This window comes from Charadrius vociferus, unplaced genomic scaffold, assembly GCF_000708025.1.
Source record: "Charadrius vociferus isolate BGI_N301 unplaced genomic scaffold, ASM70802v2 scaffold271, whole genome shotgun sequence".
In the NCBI taxonomy this organism is placed as follows: Eukaryota; Metazoa; Chordata; class Aves; order Charadriiformes; family Charadriidae; genus Charadrius; species Charadrius vociferus.
In genome coordinates, this window is record NW_009646944.1 from 300,962 (window position 1) to 317,313 (window position 16,352).

General features: G+C 37.9%; 1 protein-coding gene across 1 annotated transcript in view; it reads right to left on the reverse strand.

The window, feature by feature from the left end:
- Positions 1 to 7,217, reverse strand: part of CDC42SE2 (CDC42 small effector 2) — a 30,551-nt gene extending 23,334 nt beyond the window's left edge. The window contains exon 1 of the mRNA XM_009895069.1: positions 7,164 to 7,217. Coding sequence (XP_009893371.1) covers positions 7,164 to 7,217 — 54 coding nt within the window. The remainder of the gene's footprint in view (positions 1 to 7,163) is intronic.
- Between the last annotated feature and the right edge of the window lie 9,135 nt (positions 7,218 to 16,352).

Genomic DNA, 16,352 nt, shown 5'->3' on the forward strand with positions numbered 1-16,352 from the left:
CAAATCACGATTTGGTCCCAATTTACTTTTCAATCTCTGTAGATAAGGCCATCACATACCAACTTGAAACCATCTTGTGCCTGTTAGAAACACCAAAACTGTAATGCAGACCTGCCAAAGATAAAGCAAAATTAAAATATTCTGGTTTGAGAGAATCTCAGTACCAAAGCACACTAACTATGTACTAGGTAGTCCTTTATGATGAACCATCAGCGCAACGCAAAGAGTAGTTACATTCACATTGAAAAAACAGTCATACCACAAGCAAGAAAAACAATTGTGGGCCTGCTGAAGACAACATATTATAAACCCACACTATTTCTTGAGACTAAGTGAATTGAATTTACAATTGGAAGAAGAGAGATAATGTAGCTTAAAACTATTTTAAAAAATTCCATGCAAGCTTCTCCCTTTTGATGTCAGGTCACTCTCACAGCATGACATGCCAACAAACTACTCAGTGTCACAGCTTTATTGGAGGGAGAAAACAGAAAGAGAGATGGTATCTTCCCTCAGATAGAGTAAATGACAGCTCCCTTGAGGGTACACCCAAGTAGCTAAAACACTCTCTAAAATTATTTGAAAAACAAAAATAAAACAGAGGGGTTCAGAGAGGCATTACTTCCCTGAGTCTGCATCAGAGTGCAGTTCAGAGTTTCAGTTTTTCTGCTCAACCTCCACGCCTCTATTCTCCTCACTCTGTGGCAGGATATTAACCCAGAATTACAGAAGTCAACATTTTAGAGTCATCAGCTAAGCCACTCTGAAGATGAAAGTGAGAAAATCATTGCAAGCGATTACGTATGAAAGTCTATGGCTTAATGGGTACCTTATAATTTCAGGATCTCCGAGAAATACATAAAAAATAGCTATAATATAATTCTACAGGAACTTTGATATCATGTGTGTCTCACACGTAAGTAAAAGTCATGACAGGAACTGCAGAACCAAAGGTCTGAGGAACAGTCTGAAGAAGGAAAACATTCACCACTGTGAAACGCTAATGTTGGGAATTAAAAATGTAAGTTTAGGCAGAGATCTTTAAAATAACCATTTAAAAATACGTGTTTTTTGAGTTGCATATTGGTCTAGAGAATTATATCCAACAGAACATTTCAGATCCATTACAGAAAAGTTACTGTATTTTTATTGTAAGACAGCAGCAGAGGAAGCTCCCTTTCATATCAAAACCAGTCAAAGTTAAAAGGTTGAACACTTATCTTCAGGGCAACGACTTGATTTCTCTATTCAGTAACACAAAGCATACTTCCATACGGAGTCAGTGAAAGTGCACATCTCAGACTATATCCAAGCTACCTCTGCCTCTAGCTGTTGGCAAGTAGAAATGCCCCTAAACCTACATGCTTGCTCATGTCCCCTGCTCCAACACGAAAAGCAGAACAGGGGAAAAATAGCTGAACTGCCAAATATCAAAATTAAGGCACACCAAAAATATTGGGGCTTTGCAGCTTCAACTTCCATTAAAAAAAATTACAAAAATTGCATTGGATTTGTTAATTTCAGAAATGCTTCTGCACAATCTCCAGGGGTGGCTGCAAAACTATCAACTTTTGCTAGGCAGTATCAAACTATTTCTTTTGGCAGGTCCTTTTGTCAGTGACTCATACTGGGTTTTGCTCTTGAAGATGTGTTCTCACTGAGAATTCTGGAGATTCAAAAGAAACAAGTGACTCGAGGGCTCCAACACTGGTGTCCTGATCAACAAAGAGTACAATCTACTGCCTCCCCATATTTAAGCAGAAAGCCTGAGCCCTGTAGAGCCTGTAGATATTAAAAGCGTATTACATCCTTCTTCAGATATGTTGGTAATGGCAAGACACATTCTCATCAAGAGAAAGCTGGCATAATTCTTCTTTCCACCTCCCAAAGAGCTATTTTCCATCCCATCAACTATTACTACATTAAATAAATAGCACCAAGACAGAACTAAGAGCTCCTAAAAATTTCACAGCCATAATAAAGAATCACAAAATATTCAGATAATTTTCAGTCAGGTATTTATACATATACACAAAATACTGCCTTTTTCCTTTCTTTCTAAACATTTTAATACTTGAACATCACAACAGATATATTAAGATGAGGGGGCTAATTTAAAGGTAAAAAAAATCTAAAGCAGTTCTATCAGGCTGAAAGCAGCAGAAACAGATCAGGTTTGAGAAATAAAAGCCATGCACTTTGCTGCTTATTTAACTCTGCTCCCTTTGATAAGGTGTTCCCTCAGGCTACTTCTACAGCAACACTGAATAGGAAGCAAAAGGAATTTGAAACATCCAAACTAGCAGCTCGATATGCAACTCAGTATGACAATTCTGCAATCTGAGGGCTCTCACCTTTTACACTTGGAGTCTTTCACAGTCTTCCTGAATGTGGTAGGCTGACCAAATTTAATGAGTAAGAGAGCCTGGGTTTTAGTCATTTTGAGCTAAAAGCTGCGCTTGCACAGCACTACAGTAGTGAAGGTGGAGCCTTGCCCAGTACTTCTTCAGTAGCAAACACCTGATTTACTCTGCATGCCTACTGAGGGTGATTTATTCTGCATTTGTTATGCATTCTGAATGCTTCTTTTTTTTTTGTGTGTGTTCACGTTTTTAAGAGCTGCAGTGGTAGATGTATCCTTAGCTATATGTATGACTCCTTCTTTAGAAAAAAAGCCAGAGCTGACAATATCCATCAGTGGTTAATTTCCTTAAGTAACCAGAGTCAAGATCATTTGTGTCTTCCACAGTATTCAGTTCAGTTGATAAATACAGCAGTGGGTGCATGTTTTTTCTGCCTGCATTTTAGGATGGGCCTCCCTACTCTAGATACAGATCTGTCAGTCTTCTTTCATATATCCAAAGAGACAGGAAGGAAACTTCATTTTCTAAACCACTTTAAACATTTATGGCATAGCATGCAGCAAAACCATAATAGCCCTTTGACAAAATACAAAATGGAAATCATCTAAACAAGAGAGAAGCAACAAAACAGAAACTAATTAACTGGAGAAGTAAGCCTGGAGCAAGGAGGAGGAGAGCACAGTTTATTCTTTTATAATTTTACTGCAAGGTCAAAAGCTCAGCTGTTCTGGGTGGTGACTCAAACCAGGTGGGAGTGCACCAGATCATGACCAAAGGCTTCTTAGACCAAAAATTAACTTTGCAAGTTAAAAATGGACAAAACATTAAAAAAAAAAAGAGAAGTGGAGGAAAATAACAGATTCCTGGTGTAGGCGACAAGCTCAGCCGAAGAAAAAAAACATGGATATGTTCCCTGAAAACCTGCAAGATAGAAGGCTCTCTAAACTTCTGTTACCAAGCAAAGCATCTGATCATGGGGATTTGGCAGAGTTTACTGAAACACAGCAGTGGATGGGATGATAGCACATAGGAAGCATGGGAAGAAAGACTCATCTTGTCACCGGAAAGTGCAAGATCAGATTACAGAACCCATGAAGGGTATCAGTGGGAGATGTAAGAAACCCGGTGCAATCACAGAAAGTGCTACTCTTCTCAAAACCAAAAAAAATAATGTTTGAGCCAGATCATAAGAGATTGAGTTCAGGCTATTCAAACAACCAAGAAAACCTGAACATAGTTATTAAGAGAATAGTATCACCTCCTTGGTATGGTAAAAACAGGTATGAATGCAACTAGTTGTCTGAAGTCTTCATTGTGGTGAAATACATTATTAATCCAAATCTGACAAGAGAAAACTAGGACTTGATATGAGAACACCTTCCCTTGGCTTTTGTTTGCATTCTACTGTGGTAAAGACCTCAGGTTATTAAGAATCAAGACCTAAGCCACCATTCAGGAATATGGTTCCTTCAACTGTACCAATATTTAGTTTTGTTTCTTTGCCTACTTAATGTCTTCATTTATCCCTCTATTTCAGAGAAGCATCAAGACCCATGTTTGAACATGCCTCTTCCATGATATTGTGAGTACTGCAGTCTTGGAAACACCGAGTGAGATATTAAGCAACCAAAGTAACATTAAGAGAGAAAGTAGAATACTGCTTTCCAAGAAACCTATATTTTATTTCACAGCAACATGGTGCATCCATTTAGCATTGACAAAAGACAAAAAGCTGTTCTGTGACACATTTCAGTAAAAGATGATTGTAATACTTGAATACCGTCTTTTAATTAAGAAACCTCCTAAAGTGCCATAATATACAAGTGCAACATTGTTACTGTTCTGCTCTGGGGTATGCTATTAGGGAAGTAATGGCAGTGAAATTAGGTAAAAAATGTGTCCTTAGTGCTTTAAAGTTGGCAAATCTTATCTAAAAAGATACGGTTCAAATCCATGAAAATGCACTGGAACGCACAAGTATGCAAGTCTGGAAGGCATACAGAGTATTGGCAATAACCTAGAAAATGCTTTTGTGTACAGTGCGAATAATAGTCTTCTATAGAATTGACTGAAAGGACTCAGTGCACGTAGGCATTTTTCATTTTAAGTGCACTATAGCTGCAAAGAACAGACATGCCGTACTGAAGATTCCTAATATAATATGCTAGAATTTTGCCAGAAGAAAGAGCGATAGTTCCTGCATCCTGGATTTCAAGAGGGGAGGAAAACTCCTTAGCTCGATGGAAGCTATAAATATCACAGAAACATGTAACTATTCTTAAGTTCCATTGGTTTTTTTTTCCTCCAATGAAGAGGCTAAAAATTTATGTCACTATCCATGACATAAAAGGTGTCCCAGATATCAGCACCTGACAAATATAATGAGAAAAAAATATCATGTTTCAGAGATTATCAATTTAAAAACAAAAGGAACATTTTAAGCATTGATCAGAACAAGTAGCAAATTAAGTAACTTCCTGCTTTCAAGGTCTATTCTGAGAGGCTGGTGGTTGTTAGTGTTGCTGAACATGAAAGTGGTGGCCGGGACACTGTTAGGCCATGAAGAAGTTGAGATGCAGGAGGTAAAATGAGAGAAGGCACATGAAAGATGAAACTGCGCAGACAAAGCATTTCTCCTGAGAAACTGGACTAAATTGACAGATTGAGTGCACAGTAAGGGACAGACAAGTAGCTTTTATGCAAATTAGTGTGTTTCACTTGTCTTTTGATAGAACAGCACAACAAGTACTAGTACTTTGGGGCTAAAAACTAGCATGTTTTTCAGCATGTCAGTGTCCCAAACATGCAATCACACAACACCTGCAGAGAGAGGGAAAAACTGCTTCCGTACCACTTGTCTGGTTTATCAGTTTGCTCACACTGACAGTACATGCTTTGCTACATGTCAGAGAGAAAAAAAAACCAACACCATTCCTGCACTTACTCAGATGTATATGTATCTGATTAAGTACTCCACTTACTATAACTGTGCATGGCAGAACAACTGCTGTACAACATAACACAGCAAAATGAGCTGAGTAACTGCAGGGGAAGGACAACTAAGCGCCTATTGTCAAGCATGCCAAAAAGGGCCTACAACTCTTTTCATCTGAGATGTGTCCTGAAGAATTTTGGCACTTCATAATAAGCAAGGCTCCTACAACATTTGAAAGGCAGATTTCAGGAACTAGGTCAATGCTCAGCAATGTGCTGTTTCTATCTTAAACATAGGAATGGTTTTAATTTTCTAAGCAAATGCACACCACCAGATGGGCAGAAACATACAAAAATGGGTTGTTTCCCTTTTCTCCACTTTTGACGTACAATCTCCACCCTTTCCATGAGTCATGACCCACAGATCACTACATGCTGTATTAGCATACCATGCATTTCTTGGGCAATAACTGTATCACAAAGCTTGAGTCAAGATTTTATAGGGACTGAGCCTTAGGATTCTTGTAAACAAACAGAATATGCCATTTTCTATTTCAAAGGTTTTTAACAGTCATACCTTATTTTAACTGAAATATATGTTCCAAAAACTAGGCAAACAACTTTGGCTATATATGGATGCAGGCAGCGTTTTAAAGGACTGCATGGTGTTCAAGCAACAGGAGGGGATTGCAGCTTCCCATGTTAGTATCTCAAAGTTCATCTCCAACAACTCTATTTGACTAAGAGTGAGATAAAGTTGTATTCATTTGTTAGAAATGTTAATGGTAACACTTTAATATTTGCGTTGCCACTCAAGGATTATTAGTCTGGCATTCAGGCTTTATGCAATGACAACCACTAACATTAGATTGCTTTTTTAATCCTTTGGCTTCCCTAAAGCCACATATTATCATCTGAACATAAAAATGTGTGTTTGTACTATTCACTCTGGGATTCTCTTGGTCACTGTAATTTCAACATATCCTTTAGTAGTAACGGGGCTGCTCTTTTCCATGTATTTGCAAGATGGCTGTCCTTTCTACATATTCATTTAGCTTGATCTGGATGCCATGCTATACAATGATTTTTCTCACACTCCTAACCATATTCCTGGTTAATTCCACTTTCATGCAGGCAGACTTTGTCCGAACAGCATTGGATTCGGGAACATACTCTAAAAGTACTTTATATGTATATGAGTATATGAAGCCCAAGAATATTTCTGTACTTTGTCTGCCATACATATGCTTTGAAATGTTCTTTTATCCAACTGTTTGCTATGTACTTTTTCACACAACAGCCATTCTGACTTCTATTTTTTAAAAAAAGTATTTATGGTATGAGTGCATCACTTCACTCACCTAAGGTTTAATCTAAGAATTAACAAAACCATTAAGGCTGAAATCCTTAATTAAATTAAGGTGGAGAAGGACAGGATTTCATTCTGGACTTGTTAACAGAATCATTTCCTTCCTTCATCATTGTCCAGTCACACCTGAGGGCAGGCCTTAAGCAATACAAGAGTCAGGACATTTACAGATCTCCACTCAAAAATGACATTTCAGAATGATAGCTTAGGTCCTCCTTACCCTTCCCTTCCTTTCTGCTCCTCTTCAATTCAAACAAATAAAGGCTCTTTCCAAAGATTTCAGAGAGATTTGATCTTAAGGACAGGAAAATATCTGTTTGACAACACCCTAGAACAGACATTTTTTTGTCCCCACTAAGGCAGGATGTTAGTTAATTCTTTAATTCTCACTGAGCTTGGCCAAACAGCACTGATTTTAACAGCCATAAGAAAATCAGAAAATGTGAATGATGTAGTTAATTATATGAAAACAAAGCAGTGCCAATATTCATACTTACAGGCTGAGGCTGTTCTGCAATACAGCAGTTGAAACACAACCAAAACTCACTCATTGTTTACAGTCTGAAGTGGGAACACAGATGAAAAGCAGGACTCCACCTCTGTAAATTTGTCTCCGTGTAGTAAGTTCTTTAAATAGTTTTACTTCTAATGGTTCCAATGTGAAAATCTTCTCTCTGTTGACCTCTTCTCCAAAGACAAGTCAGTCCCAGGACAAACAATTTGAAGGCAAAAAGTTATTTTAGAGTCTTCTTTCAGAAGGTTGGTCCCAGCACCACAGAAATGTTACGTATGCTTCTTTGGTCCCTAGCGTTACATGAACCTGAAAACAGAAGTACATTACATCAAAAAGAAAGAATATACAGAATCTCATGCTCCCAGACAGCCACCCACACCAGTGATTTCTTGATAATATCTTGAACCACAGACTGAAGAGACACTAGCAAACAAATCACATGCTTATTTCCACAGTGACTGCCAAAAATGGCATATACCAGAAATCCATGAGACTTGCATTCCAGCTTTGGTAAGATGCAGTGATATCAAGAACTAGCATCCAATCTTTTGGCAGCCATCTCTATTTGGTCTGTTTCTAACTTTCAAATGTCATTTTAGAAAGTGACAATTGCCCATATACTGCTTTAACTTCTTAGGGAATTGTATCTATTGACACTTTGTGTTTCTCAACAGCAATGTTCCCAGTCCATTACAGCACAAAGTTTAAATAGTATTAAACCCCAACCCTGTCGAACAGCTGTCAAGCAAAGGTCTGCTTTTCTAAATGTTGAGGAAACAAGTACATTTCTGTATATGGAAAATTTGCAAAATAGTTGGGCTTGGTCAACTCAAAGTATTTTGTTTCCACTCTCTCTACCCTCCTGCTTCACATACTTCAAAATAGGACTTTACTTGTAGAGTTTGAAACTCTTTCCTTAAACTTCTGAAATTCCTCATGTGGAACAACTGAGGCTACAGATTCCAGCCATTCCTTTGCTAAAATAATGTTTATTGGTTAATCTCCAACCTGCTTTTTTTCACTAAGAGTGCAAAAAAATTCTTGTGAGATTTCACCCTGGTTATTTATCTTGCCATGTATCATAAATATTACTTGCAGAGAAAGTGAGATAATGAGTATGCAGAAGTTTTTACATGCACACTCCTTAATAATTCTATATGTGGCAGCACCTTCATTCATAGAAATGTGTGCATAACTGTGTGTCATTATTTGTATGCTATTCCTCAAAGTAAGTATGAAGCAATTTGGAGATACATAAACTACATATATACATATATGTACATACACACACATTCTGTGGCAGAGCAGTCCCACTTAGCTACTGCCTTGATCAATTCTCTACATGCCAAGCACATAAGCAATAAGGTCCCCTCATTTACTACATACATGCAGACTTATTGTACTGTGCAAGTACAGTACTTACTGTACTAGCCAGGTACTTTCCAGGACTGTTGGCTACAATGCACACATACAGAAATACAGTAGCCCCCTTCCCATACTAAGTCCAAAGCCTCTGGAAAGCTTTCCCACTTCTTACCTTTTAAGGGACTGACCAAGGCTCTTCAAGAAATAAATGCATGCTGCAGTAACACCATTTAAGTAGCAAAACCCCAGCAAAAGTACTTGTCTCTGCTAGCTTTGAAAAAGCTAGTGGTAGTGTTTAAATTAAGTATATATGCCTGTTTGTGGCATTTTTTGCCTAAAGATCAGAATAGGAAGTGGGGAAAAAATGATTTGCTAGCTTTTCCTATCACTGATACCATATAGAGCAAAGCAATTTTATTAAACAGAACACCTTGAGGGCAAGAAAAAAAACTAAACAAGAAAAACAAAAAATATCCTTCTACATGACCTTTCTTTTGTCAGACACTTCAAAAAATGTCTTAGTATAGTGCTAATATGAAATATTTTCACTATAATATTTTTACTATATAAGAGAAGATATTTTTTCCACCTCAAAGATGATCATCTAAATCCCATGTATGTGTCAAGAAGCTGCAATAAAACATGGGAATTATCAACCAACAGTATGGAATCCAAGAATGAAAATAACTTTAAGAGTCTCTTAGGAATTTCTCACTTCATAACTAGATAATGTCACATCTTTTTCTGAATTATTCTGGTTACTGAAAGTTTGGTCAACTTTAAATAGCAAGAGCTGGACTAATGTCCAGCTGTTCTCGGTAGAAAAAAGAAAATACAGTCTCAGAATTTGCATGCTACATAATTATTTTCCAAACTTGATACATTGCAGTGGGCTTCTCTTGCTGTGCGAGTGACCCAATATTCTGATTTGCAGCTCCTGAAATTCTGACACTCATATTATTGCTTCCTCACAATCTTTTTTTGACAAAGTCCAGATTTAACACATCAATTTCTTGTTCTCACAAAGGGTTAACTTCCATCCTGCTGTTACACCGATGTACATGGAAAGAGCAGGGAAATTCCTCTGTTGATCAGTCTCCTCATTTGCTCACTCATAGCTGGCACACTCCTCCAAGCTTACTGCAGCATTTAGCACCTGTGTTGAGCTGAAGCCCTGGGAACAAACCCAAAGGGCTTGTGCATGCTCCTGTGAGCCAGGAAGGCTCTTCCTGGTTACAATACCCAAGGGTGCAGAAGACTTTCCCCACCCAGCCATTCTCAGCACGAAGGAATTGTGCCCTCCAGGACAGAGTTCTCTTTGAAACTGACTCCCCTCCTTAAATCAAAAGCTGCTGAATGACAAGGCCAAGATAGAGATCATCAATAATAGTCTCTGATAACGCGTTCATTCTTAAAAATGTATTTTAACTTTTATAGCCTGTATAGTGTCACATTTGCCTTTAATTTCATGGTTCTGTGATCAGTACCAAGCAGTTTTTTGATCTGTTGTCTTTTCATTAAAAAAAATGGTGGTGGGAGGATGTATCTGTAAGCCTGCAGAAAGCCGACAGTAACTGCACCTCTTAAAAGGCAAACAAAAGCTTGGCAGTATTTGTTAGAGCACTGGAATTTTATACACCCCCACTCTGCTGAATAAATTATTTTTACGGTGGCCAAGTTAATATAAAAGATGATCAGGTATGCTGCTGCACCAAAATGGAAAGAAAAAGCAATTAAACCAAAGACAAAAAGGTGACGTGAAGAGCAACACTAGGACTTCTCTTAGACTGCTGGTTACTTGTTTAAAGAACAAGCTGAAACAGGAAAATTCTGCTGTTCTTTTCCAAATTATTGATTATAAAGAAAGAAAGAAAAAGCACCATACTGACCTACAGCTACCAATCAGGTAATTAAGTAGTATCAGCCCACTAGCAATCTCATGAGAAAGTGTTCCTGCACAGCCTGGACAGCACCCCAAACCTAGCTGCAACTAATGAGATCCCAACACATGTGCAATACTTCACACCTACTTCTTTTTGTCATAGGATCAAGCTTTTAATGTGGCACTGTTCACAAGTGTTGCTGCATTCGTCTGTGTAGACTTGCCAGATTAAGAGGACAACAGAGGCTGAAGAACACAGTTCAGTACAACATCTTTGTCACTCTGTTTTTGTGCTTTACACTCCTTATGGTGCTCAGAGCGGCAAAACACCATACTGCTTATGTCAAAAAGACAAAGCACTTATTCTGTCCGTTCTGTTAATCAGCATGATAAATGGTACAACACCTATTTGCTTTTCCCCATTGAAACTTTCTGAACTCTGAATGCAGCTTATTTTAGAGTGTATGATTCACATTCCAAGAACACACAGGACTATCATGCTGAACAACTTTGACACATGTTAAGGCTTTTATACCTTATGTATGCTTTAATCACTATGAAGAAATGAAGATATTAAAAAGGATACATTGTTTAAAATTTTAAGTGAAAACCAGTAAGGTAATTTTCATTACTCAGAAGTTTATTCCAGAGTAGCTGATCTAATGCAAAACTACTGCTTATTGTTAAATACCATAATAAAGGCACCAAGTGCAAACAGTGCATTAATGGATAGTAGGGGTGGAACACAAGCACATTCTCTTACAGTATCAGCATTTTTTCTTATTAAAGCAGTATTAACTTTTGTGCAGGAAATAAACAGCAGGAAAGGAAGAAGGGTAAAAAAAAGAAATAAATATCCCATCCAAGATCTTCACATTTACTGGCAAAAAGCAGGCTACAGAGCGTTTACCTTAGCTGATCCAAACAGGAATATGCTGCATGCTGTTAAGGGTCAGTTAGAATAAAGCTACTTATTAATTATAGAGCTTAAGAACAGCCCATTGGTTTTAAAAAAAAAAAATAAAAATGTACAAAGTTCCTTTTAAGGGTGAACCCTCTATATCCTTTGCCTGCACACTGTTCACTATGGCTTCAAACAGGAAGTGTGGTAACAACGCTCTGACAATTACATGATGCAAATAAAACCACAGGAAGAGAAAGAAAACGAGTGCAGGTGTTAACATCTGAATTTAACTAGATTCGCTCTACACTCAGACTAGTATTTAGGCAAAAGGGGGGGGTGTAAAAAAAAAAAAGTGAAGCATGCACGAAGTCATTACCAAGTGTGCCATGTTGTAATATGACATGACGTGATGTACTATGACATGCACATGTATGCACAAAGTCATGACCAGGACTACTACTAGTTTTTTAGTCTCAAGTAGTTTATAAGAAAGACATTTACAATTCTTCTTTATATGGAAGTATAATTCCATAAAAGACACCCCTTTCTTGCCTTAAAGCCTCTGAACAGCTATAATTTGTTTCAATCCTGCAAGCTGTAAGTAGAAAATTATCATTTCGGGATGTATTTTTAAGACTTCTTTCATATATTCATATTTTTCACTTTAAATCTCTATTGTAAGGGTACTATTTCCTATTGCTGCTTAGCAGATACAGTCAAGTGGCAGCAAAAAATGAGGGTGGGAGGGGATTAAGGTGTGTCCAGACCAACAAAGAGGTTGCACTGTTACACACTTCCACACACTTATAGCTGTAGCAATCGGAGGATGCTCTCCAGCTCTCAAAGGAAGTGAGAAGTTTTTACTCCCTTGCCATCTTCTGAAATAAAACAATCTGTACAAGAAGCAATAGAGGTTTTAAACAAAAACTGCCTATAGGGAAAGTTGTCTTCATGCATGAATTTTGTATCAGAAATTTTATCTCACCAGAGCAGTGCACTTGCAGAAGCAGTCTGCCTTCCTTCCCTCTAGCAGGGCAGGCACTTCTGGGGACTTTGGCACTTTTAATGCACCAATTATCTTTTGCACTTTCAGATCCTGAGAAACCTGAGCTGCAAGTAACTCTTGCCAGACAAAGGACAACATTCACCATCAACATAGGCTGAATAAGGCTGAAATCCCTTTTTCACTTCCTCATAACTTTCCCATATCTATTCTGCCCCCCTCTCCCAAGTGCTTTAGGGTTTCTTTCAAGACATTGAAGAATCTTCTTCAAAGCTTCAGTTAGACTTTCTTGTGCATTTTTAAACCCTGAATGCAGAGGTCCTGACTCATAAGAGATATTTTATTCATGTCTTTATGATATAATTTTAAACATTACGACTAAAGCTATTTCTAAGATTTTATTATAGGGTTTTATTTTGGGATTATTGGTCATTTGGAGTTAGGTGGGTTTTTTTCCCCTATTTATACCGATACTGTTTTCATTAGTGTATTTCCTTAAACAACATAGGAATAGGTTGTACTTCAAATCAAGCTCAACACAAATTAATAGCCACTAACAACTACATATCATGAGAATGTTTTGCTTCTGAATTAAAAGTTTCAAAGAATATTGAAAATGGTAGAATAGGATGAAGGCACTCTTCTGGCTTACTTAAAGGAGAAAGATGGTGTTTTTTCCTTAATTTTTGTTGTTAATAGAACAGAGACTAGCTTTAGGAACAATCTCATGTTTCACTGGACCTAAAACACCTCCAGTTTTTACTTGTGTTATCAGTTTGTAGGAAGCCACCACAAGTTTCCCTGCAACAAGTGTACCTGTCTGAGATAATACATGGGAAGGCAGCAAAAGGTACAGGAAGAGAACTGCAGCAAGTCTGTAAGGAGAAATACTAGGCTTTTCATACCAGGTCACTGACAGCATGAGAGGGAGCTGTAAAGCAGGTGAAGGCAGGAAAGCATTCAGTCAAGGAAAGAACAGCTCATACAGTGTGACAGTAATCATGTTGTTTGCAAGTGCCAGCTAGGAGCTTAAAGCAGAGAGCCTTTAAACATCTTGATAGTGTGAAGCTCAGACATTTGTTTTAGCCTTGTCAAGTGTCCTGCCCTTTTCTTTTCTTTTTTTTTTTAACACTCCCCCATCTGCAATTGCCTGAGTTTTACTCTCTAGCCATTCTGTCAAATTTAATTATTTCAGCTATGCCCTTGAAAAGTCCTCATTATTTCGTGCACAAAACCAGCAAATAAAACAGACGTTACTACACTGGTCCCATTAAAATCCCCTGTGTCCAGTTTGAAACACAAAAGCATAGATTTTTTCAGCACAAAACTAAGTTTAACAGGCAATACTGTGTCAGTGACTGAGGACTACATGTAACCTCTTCCTCAGCACTGACATTTCAAAGCTTCCTGTGTCTTCAATTAATAATTGCTTTCAATATACACGAGTTCAATGCAGCTTTCTGAAACACCTGATACATAGGCCATACTATTCCCCCCCACAGGCAGACTGGAACCTACTTCTCTTAAAACCACAGAGCTGTGGCTTTAAGAAAGCATAAGCATAGTTCTGCACTATGAAAACGCACTATTAAAATACAGAAAGACTAACAGAGAAATAATGGTCCAAATTTATTTACTAAGTAACAGGAAGACAAACCAAACACAAAATAAGTATGTTTTGTCCTACCTAAGACATTGACTAGGCATAACAGATTTTGCCCTACCTACAAAAATGGTCAGTTAAGAACAAGTGAGAAGCCTTTAAGAATCCAATCCTATAGTTTAAGAAATGTGATTTCATTTTGCCTGCTCATTCACATTAATAAAATAAATAAATCCTGTTAGTCAAAGTTCTAATAGGTCAATAACATTATCTTCTTCTTAAATGGCAAGCCCTATTGAAGGTAACACAAAAGAACTTTTCTCAACTGGCCTCCTTGTTAATTCTAACAGGTAATACCAGGTAGAGAGAAAAAACAAGCAAGCCAAACTAGCGATCCAAGGCAGGCTCTGTACAGGGTACCTTTTCCAAAAAGAATGGAAAGAAAAAACAAACAAATAACAAAACCAAAAACCTCCCTGAAGAGCCCCGTTAGTACTTCTAAAATAATGATGGGAAATGCTCAACATCAGTGTCCAGGGCGCCCATCATTTTAACAACAGCATAGCATTAAAAGGAATAGAATAGTCTATGGCGAAAAAAACACCCATGACACATGACAGACCATACAAGATATTCAAGGTAACCCTACCTGTTTTTTAGTATGACAATAGGTAAAACGCATTATTCACAGCATTTATAATATTCTTTTTTCCGCAGAAAACTAACACACCAAGGCAATTTCCAAGGTAGGTTTAGGATAGATGAAAGTAGTAAGTGGGAACAAGGGGAGAAAAGGCCATTAAAACTGCCAAGAGTTCACAGAGGTAAACACTCACCAGTACAGCGTTTCGTGTCAAAAAAAAAAAAAAAAAAATCAACATGGCACACCGCTATTGCAGATTTTAAGTTGCTACTGTAAGATAGACAGCCTCGCAACAGAAGTCTGCCATTGTATCTAAAGTCATTTTAATGCACTTCAGTAGATTAATGCTGTCACTTCCTCACCTCCTGCTCAAGTACAAAATAATTATGAGACCAATTACAGTAAGCAAAGCAGCATCACGTTTACTCAGTCACCCAGTAACACTAGCTAGGGTGCACATTTGTCTGTTTTAAAAGGCAGATGAATCACCTCTGTTCAAGCCACGTGGCAATGAAATGTTACACACAGGAAGAGTTCATCAGATCAAGCAGCACGGTTCTGCTTTAGCTTTCAGTTCCATAGCTTGCAAACAACAAAACAGCAAGAGTTTGCTGTTCAAAGTGTGACAGAACAGCATATTTTTCATTTGTTAGCATTTAATGTTATACCAATCCTTTATATTATTCTCTAGGCCTTTTATAATTTCTCTATTATTAGCTGCTTTAGATGACTCGAACTATGTTTGTACAAGAATGTAACATCTGCATGTATGTACATGGGAATTGCTTAAACCTAAAAATTAAGACAAATCACATTTTCAAAGATACTTGGATAAGTCTAGAATAGAAGTGGAATTTAGGACGTTTGGAATATGCACTTACAGAAATTATAGGCAGAGACCTATTAGATCATGCAGTCCATCTTCTCAGGTGTACCACTTCCCAGGTAGCAGTACAGTATATTGTACTGTGCAGTCTATTGTACTTTCAGTGCTCCCATTAATTCTCCTGAATGACCACTCTTCAGCTCAATAGAAATCACACTGCTGGCTTCAACTTCTACCACCTTCAGTGGTTGCTCATTTAAACCGCACTCACACAACCACCACACATATGCAAGTCTAAATTAGGCTATTATTGGTCTGCAGCGGTGCTAGTTTTCCCTAACTAGGCACTTCAAAGTAGTATATTAAAATATTTGGTTAATTTCACAGCAAGTCTATCTTCACACAGAAAACAGCGCAGAAATACAAGCAATACCACCCAAGTTAGGTAGGAAAAGCAGTATGTTACTGGGGCATGTGTCAGAGCCAGGACACACAGAAGTTTTAGAATCAGTCAGAGGTGCGAAGTTCTAACTGGACCTGTTAAGATTTCACTTTAAAGATAAACACAGGGAGCTGCACCAGTAGGCTGACAAAGCAAGTCTCAAAAAGAATGCTTTAGTCAGAAATATCCGTACATGTAAGCGTGCTTACCGTAGCTATGTATGCTTTCAGACCAGAGCACACGGAGGAAAAAAAATAATAAATCAGCTAAATTGCCTGGCATTTTCCTCTTGTCCCATCAATAGCCAGAGATCTGCTAGCAATGTGCAGCACGAAGTCTCTCCAGACAGGAGGGTCAGGTTCATATTTACCTAGCAGCATACAGCAAGCAATGGTTCTCTTTCTCCGCCTCCAGACATTTCAAGTCACATGTGGGAAAGGAAAATTTAAACGTAATAGTAGCAACAGAGAAGTTGCGTTCATGTATCATAATTTAAATATGCCA